The following is a 12,322-nucleotide window of genomic DNA, read 5'->3' as shown; positions in this document are numbered from 1 at the left end:
AAACAGAGAATGTCCTGGGAAAATCATAACAAGATGATAACCCTACTGCCCAGATTCTGAGGCACATAGGAACCAAAGCTATGTAAAAGACTCTACAGAAACCCAAGTTATGTATGACTTAAGGAGAAAATTCCAAATTTCCGAATGCTAAAACTACAGGCATGGCCTCAGTCAAGAACATTTGAGTGACAATTTTCGTATTATTTGATAGCTTCCTGAATCTGTGCATCCCTAGGTCCATAATGCAAGGTTATTTCTCTCTACTTACACTGTTCTTTACAAGAGAAGCAACATCTAAATGTATAGTTGATGTTTATAAGCTCTGACTATTTTCTACTGATCATTATTGGTGATGGTATTAGGAGTTATTTGCCTTTTCACTCCAGTCATTTTTACTTTGTTCTACCATTCTTCCCTAATGGTTTGTTTTTAAGTTCATGGAGGGTTAGCTGATAAAAATTTTGGCACACCATTTCAGTTTTATGTGTTTCTTCAGGGACCTCCAAGATTTTTTTTTTTTTTTTTTGGTTTGGAAAAAGCTCATTTTGAAACACCTGATTAAGATTGCTACCCTAATTTCTGTTGAATGAGAGAGACTCTTCAAAGAGAATCACTCTGCAAAACATTTTCTTGAATCCAGTGCAGAAAAGCCAAGTGGCAAAATTCCATCCCTGAAACTATCAGGAGGCGTCCAAAATAAAAATCTGAGCAAGAACACTGCCCTTTCCCTACCCCCTGATAGCATCAGAAGTAACATGTTAACTGAAATTTCTGCAGGAGAGAGGACACAGATCTCTAGGAAAAAAATGTTTCTAAACCATGGATGTTTCAATGGCTTTCCCTGCAGTGTGGGGGCCAGAGGATAAACAATAACAGCTGCTGATAATTTGTTACAGGCTTGGAATTTAGGAATGAAAACGGAAAGTGAATTTTGATTCCAATTTCTTTTTAAATTTCGACTTAACCAGGGGGTTGTTTTGTGGCTGGTCTGCTCCTCGTGTAAGCATGCAGAGAAATGGGCATCTTATTTGGGGACCTGTCCCATAGGAAATGCTTAGCACTTCAACCTTGCACATAATTGGTAGTATAATAAACTGCTTCTCAGACATGACTAGTTCCTTAGTGGGGGATCCACCAGAATTCAGTGCTCCAGAATAGTTTGTTTTTTGCTTTGTCATATATCTTTAAGAGATCATCTTGGATTTCTGTTGATGTGCATTAAGTCCATAGTGCATTCTAAATAGTGCATTAATAGTGCATTTTTATAAGTGGCCACATGTTTTCTGAAGACCATTCTTAAGATGGTTAACCTATAAAAGGCCAGTCTCTTTCTCTTAATAGGAAATGACAGCTGTTGTATTCATGATTTTCAAAATCAATTTAACTTTCTTATGGCATAAAAAATTTTCCCCCAGTTATTTATTTATAGGCATAAAATCAGAAACTGTTTTTGAGAATTAGATTTGGGGCAACACTTTGGCTTGGAATAACACAGCTTGATTTCAGCATTTGCTTACATATAAGACAAATATTAAGAATCTGGCTACTTTTTCCAATCTTGGAAAATACAGGTCTATTATTAGAGTTTCCTCCTGATGTGGAAAACATAAATATTTTATTTTTATTTTTTAAAGTTCCTTTTAAAAAATTTATTTATTTTAATTGGAGGCTAATTACAATACTGTAATGGTTTTTGCCATACATTGACATGAATCAGCCATGGGTGTACATGTGTCCCCTATCCTGAAACTCCCTCCCACCTCCCTCCCCATCCCATCCCTCAGGATCATCCCAGTGCACCAGCCCTGAGCACCCTGTCTCATGCATCTAACCTGGACTGGCGATCTATTTCACATATGATAATATACAAAACATAAATATTTTAAATCATGACTAGCTCTTTATCAAAATAATTGATGTGTATTGACAAAGGCCACTGTAAGAGTTATCACAGCAACAGAATGGGATGTGGTATGTAAAGAAATGTTTTAAATATAAGTACAATAGGCTTACGATGAATAAATCTTCTTTGGTAAGAGTCTTCTTCATTTTTCTTTCTCTCCATTTTATTCTGGCCAGAAATTTCTCTGAGTTCCACTGGTACAGAGAACTCCTGTTCGAAGGGCAATATAATCCTCCTTCCTTATCCTCTATATAAGAGGCCAGTATTGCTGCTAAGTTTCTGGTGCCCAAGGTCATCACGATAAAGCAATATCTATCACTTTTTCATAGGTCTCAGGATATGAACCGCCAACTCTGTGTCCTATTCTTCTATAAAGTGTTTTTAAAATATTAATCTGTTTTTAATTTTTATTTGAGCTTTTATTCCTCACTTAATTTGGGCCTCACTGAGGAGGATAATAGATGTAACATAATAATAGGTAACACACACTATCTTACTTTATACTTAAAATTTTGTTCATATTCTTCTCTATTCTTCTCACATAGTGCTTACTAAATTTTCTCATTTTATACTTCCCCTTATTTTATGATGCACTAAAATTTTGTAATTTTTAAAATTAAAATAGCAGCAACTAGCTCTTTTCTAACCCCCATGAAGTGTTTCCTATGGAGGACTTTGTGGTGGTTCATATATATTCCTTACACTCGTTCCACTCATCATTTGCTTCCCATAACAGAAATGGGAAAGACTTACAAGGAGATAAGAAGTTGCCATATTTCCTTCCAAAAATTCTCAGACCATTCCTCTGCCCTTATCAAATCCGCCTTTGGTGTGCTGAGTGGGTAATGAGCTTAAGTTTTGCCAGCTGTTTCATGGTTTAGGCTCATGATATCTCCTGTGTTGGAATTCACCCAGGGCGCCCAAGGGCCTCAGGGACCAGTGGGCGCTCCAGGACTCAAAGGTGACGGCTACCCTGGTGTGCCTGTAAGTGTGGACGCTGCTGCTGTCTCCTCCTTCCCTCCCTCCCTTCCTCCTGTCTCTTTCCTTTCCTTCCTCTCGCCCCTCCCTCCTCTTCTTCTTTTCCCCTCCCTCCCTTCCCTTCTTTTCCTTTCTCTTTTCTCCTCCCTCCCTCCCTCCTCCCCTTCCCTTCCTCAACCCTGCACACAGCAAGGTTGCTCCCTCTCCCCCTTATTATGTCATGTCAGGGCCCTCGAGGAATCCCAGGACCTCCTGGATCAAGGGGATTACCTGGAGTTGGAGACACTGGAGCAAAGGTAGGCAACAGTAGCTTTTAAAAATGTACTGGTAGTTAAGAGGTTTGGTAAAAGTCAACATCTTTACCAGACCTGAGAGAAGAGGAGAAGCGTCTAAAGAACTGATCAAGTTATTTATCCTCATCTATGGACTCTCCAGAGCCTTGCACTCACTTGAACATGCAGATTAACCTTCTGTTTTTCCCTTCTGTTTCCTTGCTAGCAACGCTTGCATTTGTTTGCCGCTTTGTCTTCCAGTCACAAGGACAGACTTTGGTTCAGGCCCCTGCCCTCTCTGGTCACGCTCCTGCCTAGGTGCCCTCATACCATCCCATGGCATTAACCACTGTGCACGCACTGATGGCCTCCAAATGTCTATCTTCCCTCCTCTAAGCCCTGGTCTCACACACCTAGTTTCTTACCAGACGTCTCCTCTTAGATCTCTCACAGACATCTCTAACCTAATATCCCGAATAAAGCCTTTGATTTTCACTCCATCGGCCTGGAAGTGGTGCTACCCATGCTCCTTGCTAATGCCACAACACCTAAATCATTTTTGGTCCTCCTTCCCCTCTCTTCCCTCCACATCTAGTCCTATGGCAAATCTGTCAGTTCTACCTGCAAAATTATATCTTGCCTCTGGCTACTTATCTCTTGCAGCATCTCCCAAGGAGATCACCACTATCTCTCACCTGGGCTGTTAAAACAACTTCTCCATTGGTCTTCCCTCCTCCACCTCTGCCCTTCTATCACCTTGCAGGCAAGTTGATCTTTTGAAGCCAAAAATCAGATCACACCCCTTTCCTTCTGAAGAAAACTCTCCAGTGGCTTCTCTTTGTACAGAGAGCAAGCTGCACCCACTTTCCATGTTCTCTAGGGCCCTTTGTAACCTGGCCGCAGCTCCTGTCCTTTGCTCCCTTGCTGCCTGCCTCCCGCCTCACTGACCTGGCCTCCTTCAGCTCCCTCCTGCTTCCAGACCTTGACTTTATCAGGCTGGCTCATTCTCAAGGTCTCAAGTCTGACCTCCTTCTCCACCTATACAAAAGGCAATTCTCTCCTCTCCCTCCCTCCCTCCCCCAACAATATCATATCCCCTGGTGTATTTCCTCCATGACATGCATAATTTCTGAAATCAACTTCCTTATTTCCTGGTCTGCATATTTCACAAGGGTATCAATTTTCCTGAAGGCCGGCTCTTTGTTGTACTAAATTCTTGATTCCAGAACTAGGCTTGCCACCCAAAAGGAACTCTTTAACGTGTTGAATGAATGAATAATGAGTGAATGATCAATATTTTCCCACAGAGAGAAATTCTCCTTAGAAATAGATCTACACATTTAGTTGTTAAGATGCTGCCTTTTAAAGAAAGAGGTTATAAGTGCCTAATGTCCACTTTTCGTCTTGAATTGTTGGTCTCTGCTGTGGCACTTGTGAGTGCTGCCACCGTGATGCTGCTTCTGTACTGCGGGGCGAGTACCCTTTCATCCTCTCCCTGGTAGAATGAAAGACTGGAGACCCAAGGCATTCAATTCATCCCTCAAGGAGGTCTTGAGTCCTGCCTGTCTGTCTCTCAGGGTAATCAGGAAAGTCAGGGGAGATGTGTCTGAAGGCGCTGAGTAGACTGCAGGGAAGAGACACTCTAGGTGCTTTTGCCAAGGTTCTGGCATCTGACTCAGCATTGGATCTTATCCTTATTTGAATTGGGGCATTGAAATATTCTTTTTCTTTAAGGCAAAGTGCCTGTTAAGATTTAAAAATATAGGAACTTTAATATGTAAGCCTCGTTATTTTCTGCTAAGTGAAACACTGGTAAAAACTCTGTTTTTACACTGAATATTCCTTTAGTTAGGGAACTAGGAGCTTATTCCTATTTAAAATATGGTATGTGTGAAATAAAGTGTGTTAAATAAACTGGACTGTTTGTATTCCAATGGAAACACATAACCATTTACATTTCCATAAGTAGATTATTATATTTTGTATACATATACACTGTATTATATTAAGTTATACTATTGTACTACTACTTTACATTTAGCAGTAATAATAAAGGTGGACACTTAAGCACAGATAGTGAGCACTTAAAAATTTTTATTCTTGTGAATGTTCTACCGTGTCAGGTTATTTAACATATAGACTAAAACTAAATGGGTTCATTTGTCATTTCTCTTTCAAAGTCCCTTGTATTTTTTCATATACATTTTAAGGGGGGAAAAAAGGCATTCTTTCAAAAGTTTATCCTGCCTATTTTTGGTTGTTATTAATAGTCTGCATGTTGCCAAAAGATGTGTCTCAAGTGAAACTCATATTCATTTACGTGCGTGCATGCTCAGTCATGTCCAACTCTGTGCGACCCCAAGGACTGTAGCCCGCCAGGCTCCTCTGTCCATGGGATTCTCCAGGCAAGAATACTGGAGTGGGTTGCCATTTCCTTCTCCAGGGGATCTTCCCACCTCAGGGACTGAACCCAGGTCTCCTGCGCCTTCTACATTGCAGGTGAATGCTCTACCGCTGAGCCACGGGGAAGCCCAAAACTCGTGTCAGTTCAGTTCAGTTCAGTTCAGTAGCTCAGTCGTGTCTGACTCTTTGCGACCCCATTGTGTCTGTTAATTCACACATGAAGCTGAATGGAGGTGGTATCCTCCAGCTCACTCCTACTGAGGGGAGGCGGGAATGTTTGTTAGGACCTGCCTCTGTCCGCACCTCCCTCCCAGCTGCATTTTCCTTCTTCCTGTCTCCCCTTCTTGTGGAAGTTGGGGAGGTGTGTTATCCTGCCCGCCTCTAGCCCTGGAAGGAAATAGCAGGAGTGCACGCTCTTCTTAGAATCAAAGAACTTGGATCATTAATTTAAAAATCAAGGACATTCCAAAAGCAAACAGCAGCTTCTAATAACTTCCAAAACCACCTCTCTTCTTTTATAGACACCCTAGAGTCTTTATGTGTCTTTTTTATTTCCTGAAGAAAACTTTTGGCTACCCACACAGCCCAACAGAAGCTGGTAAAGAAAAGGAAATTTTTGGAAAAGTCTAATTCCACTTAATTTTGTCCTTTTGGTTTAGTAAGGTGGAGTTGAGACTCTCAAAACACCTAAGGTTGCCAATGGTAGAAAAAGCATAGGACTCAAATGTCTGCAAAATTCCTCTCGTTCTATTTTGTCTTAAAATGGCAGAGAAATTGTGTGTGGAAATGTGTGGGTTTGTGTGCATGCACGCACATGTGTGTATAATTGTATAGACATATATATTGGATATGTTTTTTATTTAAATTCTGTGTTGTCACCTTAAAATATTGGCCTTAGGGCATTAACTTACAAAAGAAATGTGTTTTGAAATGAGGAAGCCATTAAGGTTGACGATTAATTTATGGTGGGCTTTGCGATATTTAGTTAAGGTCACATGTGTTTAGCATATGACACAGACATTAGAATCAAAGCGTCTATGTTTCAAAACATATAAAAAGCAGTCCCTGACATCTTGCAACCTTGTGGTGCTCCATGGCTTTTTTCCAAGTGAAGGAATTCCATCTGACATTAGTGGTTATAGTACTTCTCCGTACACTTCCCTTGAATGTACTCCAAATTTTGACAAGGGCTTCTGAGAGATTTCTAAAATTCTTACAAAAACTACAAGTTTCCAAGGAGATAGTAGATATGGTTTTAAAATCCACTTTGGAACATGCCATAAAGAGGAACTGACAATTGGATTTTGTCCAATAGGAAGCACTCATCCAGTGCCCTGGTCCCTGGACCCAAACTGTCAGCTCACTGATGGGGAGGGCAAGCTCAAAGATCCTGCGTTACACTGCCTGCATTTCTTGACTGGACCCCAAGAGACTAGGCTTCCCTTGTGGCTCAGTGGTAAAGAATTTGCCTGCCAATACAAGAGATGTGGGTTTGAACTCTGGGTCAGGAAGACCCCCTGGAGAAGGGAATGGCAACCCACTGTAGCATTCCTGCCTGGAAAATCCCATGGATGGGCTACAGTCAATGGGGTCATAAAGAGTTGGACATGATTAAGCATGCACGTAGGGCTTCCCTGGTAGCTCAGCTAGTAAAGAATCCGCTTGCAATACAGGAGACCCCGGTTTGATTCCTGGGTTGGGAAGATCCACTGGAGAAGGGATAGGCTACCCACTCCAGTATTCCTGGGCTTTCCTGGTGGCTCAACTGGTAAAGAATCCACCTGCAATGCGGGAGACCTGGGTTCGATCCCTGGGTTGGGAAGATCCCCTGGAGAAGGGAACAGCTACCCACTCCAGTATTCTGACCTGGAGAATTCCATGAACTATATATTCATGGGGTCACAAAGAGTCAGACATGACTGAGCAACTTTTCACTCACTCCTCAAGCATGCACACAGGAGACAAAGAGGCCCCTTTGTGATTTGGGGACTCTCAGTCTATAAACTGTATTATCTTTTGAGAAGCCCAGATAATTCTTTGCTTCTGCATGTTTCACCCCTGTAGGCTGGTGAATCACCCAGGGCTGAGGCTGAGGCCTCAGATGTCAATCTCTGAGGGTGCAAGTTTGTTCTTGGCCTCCTGGAAGAGCACTATGAGGAGTGGCTCTCCTGGGCTCAGAAGGGCAGGGGCATCGCATCAGGCACCTCTCAGCTCCTTCAGCCCCCATCCCTGTGCCAGTTCATCACAGAGAAAGCCATGGCCTTCCCCAAAGCTTTGGGGCAGTATAACTGAGGCCAGTTCTTGCAAAAAGAACCTTTACCCTGGTTTGGGGAGTTCTTAAGGGATCTTTTAACCATCAAGTGTTTGGAATCAAGTCTGGGCAGAAAAGACTTGTTGGGTGGTTGTTGTTATATGTTATAATTGTATGCTACCTAAATATTATGTGTGACCTAAATATTTCCGGACTATCATGGAATTTTTAAGAACTCTCTTATTTTATAGATAAGGAAATCAAGAGCCAAAGAGGCTGAACGACTTGCCCCTTTACAATCTGAACAGTGTTGATCCTATTTTGAGTGTCAGAGAGAGACTACAAATATGGATGAATGAATGGAAAACTAGGTGAATTAATAAGTCAGAGCAGGTGGAATGACTTGTCCTGATCTACAGATGCTCAATCTTCAATACTGTCCATTTTCCGACTACCTCGGCACTGTTTAGGGTACAGTTAGGTGGTCTCTCTTTCCATTCTAGCTTTTCCGTTGTCAAAACTTAAATCATGTAAACATTCAGCAGAGGCATAAACCCAAACCCCAAAGAGTTCAACGTTTTCCAGAGCTTTAAATGTTTGAGTATTGTAAACACATGCTTTATTTGACAAAAGTGAGCCATACTCATAAATTAAAATGCAAGTCTATGTGAAATTCCACTGAGTATCATTATTCTGAAAATGTTCCCAGCGTCTGAATCGCCTCTCTGTTCTCTGCAATGGCTCCCGTATGTGCATACCACCGACAGGCAGAGGTGGAACAGAGAAGCGATTCACGCAGAGATGCACTAGGGATTTGTGGATTCCATCAGCGGACGTGGACTGGACAAGGAGCTCCATTTTGAACCTTGTCTGGCAAGGAGGGCTGACCTGGGATACAGACATAATGACAGTGATACAAAGGGTCCGTGATTCCAGATTGGAGTCGAAGAAACCCACCGTTTATAATATGACTGCAAAATTGCTACAGGCAGGGCAATCAGCTCAAAAACGGGACTAATTAAAGCCAGAGCCATATCAGGTTTAAACACCAGGCAGTTTGACCTCTAGATGCCAGAAAAGATCACTTGACTAGGTGACTTTTCAAGGTTACTCCTCAATTCAGTTCTATGCATGATCTCTGCAAACAGAGCCATAATCACGTTTACCTTACCATTTTCAGTTATGACTTTCGTTTTTCCTCACTCTTTTCCTAGCTCTGCATTTCTCTTCCCAGGAGTGCATACATACTTTCCCTTCAGCCTGAAGGACGCGCCTTTTATCCTCTTAACATTCAACACCCATGTCACCATCAACACATTTTTTATTTTTAATCATGCAGGGATTTTTCCCCCAGTGGAAAATTATATTGAATATCAACACAAGAGAGCCTTCTCTCTGACATTAAAGGCACTGTCAACATTTCTATTTTCAAGGTTTCTAACTTAACTAAATAAGAAGGCTCTCCCTCTCCAATGAAATTCTTGGCACAGGGAAATAATTTGCTCATCTTTGATGAGTTGATTTTGAGAAAATGAAGAAACCATCAACAACAAATCCCCGCTAGATCCTACAGCAAATTTTAAGTTATGACGGACTTTAAAATGCTGCTGCTTTGCAGCGAATACTGAAATTCTAGGGGTGGGGGAGTGGGAGGAAGGCTGAAGACGGAGGGTATATGTATACATGTAGGTGATTCACTTTTGTTTCACAGCAGAAGCTAACACAACATTGTAAACCAATTATACTGTAATAAAAGAAAGTTCTAGGAGAGAAACTGATTTGAGAGAACTGAAATTATTTTAAATGCTTTGACATTTAAAGCTGGGAAAATATACTACAGGAAATGTTATAGTGACTTGAATCTTGTTTTCTAACACCTTCTTGTTTTCCCATCCACTTGAGAATTGTGCTGGTCATTGTTACTGTCTCCCTTTTCATTATTAAAGGGTGTCAGGGGAAAGTGATTGAGTTGTTTGACAATGGCACAGCAATAATTAATTCACATTATCAATAACTGGGTTGTCTGTCCATAAGCTTAGAAGACGCCTCTAAAATTTCCATTGACATCCTGGCAACCATAAGTGAGGTATTTAGGAGTCACAAACTCATTACATAATTCATTCCAGAGTGTTGCTTATGTTTGTGGTAATTGGAGCCTCAGTAGGTATATCTTAATTTTCTTTAAAAGCCAGATAAAAAGAAACATTAAGCAACTGCTCATCATCACTTTGATTCCTTCTACCTTATTTTAAAACTCAATCATCTTTTGTTTTCATTTAGTGGACTCTTCAGAGGACCATTTTTTGGGGAAAATCCTTGAGAGGCTAATTCTTTTCACAGTGAATTCAATTTTCTTTTTATTGCCCCCAAAGTAGAAAAGCATGAAATCACTTTAAAAACAACCGCAACCTACTTCCACAGCCTCTCAAAGAGTGACAAATTAAATTGGCACAAAGGGAGAGATGGTGATTAGAGCTTTATTAATATGTGAAGGTGGAGACAGTCTAATGGACTGTTTTGTCTCTAAGATTGTCTCTAAGTCTCAGATATTGTACTTAAATCCTATAGAACATAAAAGATATAACAGATGTCTCCTTATCACTGTCCCACATGAAATCCTTGCCACTTATGAACTCTGTGACCTTAGCAAGTCATTTAATCTCCCTTAGACTTAGCCTCCTCATCTGTCACTTGGGAATATAAGCCTAGTTCACAGGGTTATTCTGCAAAGTGGATGGAATCATGTCTATAAGATGTTTTTATGAATTCTAACACACAAGTATTAGTAGAAATAGTACTAGCCCCAGTGCACATTACTGTGCCAAATGAAGTGTATGCAGTATAGAAAAACAGAGTAAGCATTCGTGTTAAGTAGGGGATCTGGGAAGAGACCAAATGAAATACTGGGGAAAACCACAGAACTGAGGGATGGCAAAAGAGGGTGAGGGAAAGGAAAGCCTGGGACAGCTGGGTGCTTGTGTGGGCTGTGTGGACCTCTTGGAAATCTTAAAATCGAGATTTTTTTCTTCTTTTTGAGAGAGTATGATTGACTCAGTATAGGCAAAGGACTTTCACAGCCACGTATCCATGGTCTTTGCATTAAATAGCAGCTGGAAACAGGTCTGGGGAGAAGTCAGCACATTGCCTCTGGCTCTGCTGCTGCTGCTGAGTCACGTTCAGTCGTGTCCGACTCTGTGCGACCCCAAAGACGGCAACCCAACAGGCTCCTATGTCCCTGGGATTCTCCAGGCAAGAACACTGGAGTGGGTTGCCATTTCCTTCTCCAATGCTGAAAAGTGAAAGTGAAGTCGCTCAGTCATGTCTGACTCTTAGCGACCCCATGGACTGTAGCCCACCAGGCTCCTCCGTCCATGGGATTCTCCAGGCAAGAGTATTGGAGTGGGTTGCCATTACCTTCTTTGGCCTCTGGCTCTAGTCACCATCATTCAGGAGATGGACTCTGGAGTCAGACCTGGGTTGGAATTGCTTCCAGCTGTATGGTTTTTGGCAAATTCTATGTTCTCTTTAGCCTCAGTTTCCTTATGTGTAGAATACAGTAATGATGTTCAGATAAGATATTGAATAAAAAGTACATGACACACGAGAAAAATAAATTTTAATTATTATAGATTTTATTAAAAAGTAACTATAATTGTTTTAATATTAACCAAAGAAAATATTTGCCAAAGGGAAAATGCATGTGATAGTACTTTTGCTTTCTCTTTCTTCTTTTTCTTCCTTTTAAAATGTAAAAGGTTTAATGAATGACTACTAGGACCACCATAAAATTATGCATGATTTTAAAGAGGTTGAAATGAACCACTCTGCAAGGTTATGGTCTAGGTGAAACCTTTACTAAATCATTTGCTAAGTTCACCCTTGGAAGCACTGCAGTAAGTCCTAAATTTGGCAATTTTCTATTAAATTAAAAGGAGTATCCCTCATCTAGAATCCTTTTGTGGGCCAAGATGAAGCTGAAGACATTCTAAATAGTTATTCTTTTTTGAGGGAGTGGAGATGACAAGGGAGGGGTAGGACTTGTAAATTTATGAAATTGATGGCTGTAGTTACAAATGGCAACTCCGGGATTAGCTTTCAGGTCTGTTCATTATCTCCTAATGCAAGAGCTCCCTCTGCAGGCTCCAATAACCTCAGCTCCTGCATGGGAAGCTAAGTCCAGCTCTGCAAGTACCTGTTGTAAGTCTTCTTACTTGTGGATGTCACTCTATCCACTGACCATAAAACTACATATCTAAAAATATCATAGAACATGCACCTCTTGGATACCTTTGGGGCTCTCCACGAGTGAAATGAGTCCTGACTACAGTCCTCTTAAGCACTTTCACCTGGTGTTGTAGGCTAGCATGGACAGATGCTGTGGAACAAAAGGCAGGATACATTTCTAAGACCCCACCAGAGCAGAGAGACATGGTCTATGTGGATTTACACAGCTCATTAAGGGCTTGTTATTCCCATCTATTGAAAATTTGGTCCATGAACACCAAGGAACTACCC

At 41.2% G+C, this 12,322-nt stretch overlaps 1 protein-coding gene across 1 annotated transcript in view; it reads left to right on the top strand.

The window, feature by feature from the left end:
• The window catches only part of COL28A1 (collagen type XXVIII alpha 1 chain), a 180,349-nt gene that overhangs the window by 90,997 nt on the left and 77,030 nt on the right, over nt 1–12,322 (top strand). Inside the window, exons 23-24 of the mRNA XM_061164958.1 lie at nt 2,819–2,887; nt 3,109–3,177. Coding sequence (XP_061020941.1) covers nt 2,819–2,887; nt 3,109–3,177 — 138 coding nt within the window. The remainder of the gene's footprint in view (nt 1–2,818; nt 2,888–3,108; nt 3,178–12,322) is intronic.

This window comes from Dama dama, chromosome 18 (genome assembly GCF_033118175.1).
Source record: "Dama dama isolate Ldn47 chromosome 18, ASM3311817v1, whole genome shotgun sequence".
Taxonomy (NCBI): Eukaryota; Metazoa; Chordata; class Mammalia; order Artiodactyla; family Cervidae; genus Dama; species Dama dama.
Note: the sequence above shows the minus strand (reverse complement) of the source record. Positions and strands in the feature narration are given on the sequence as shown.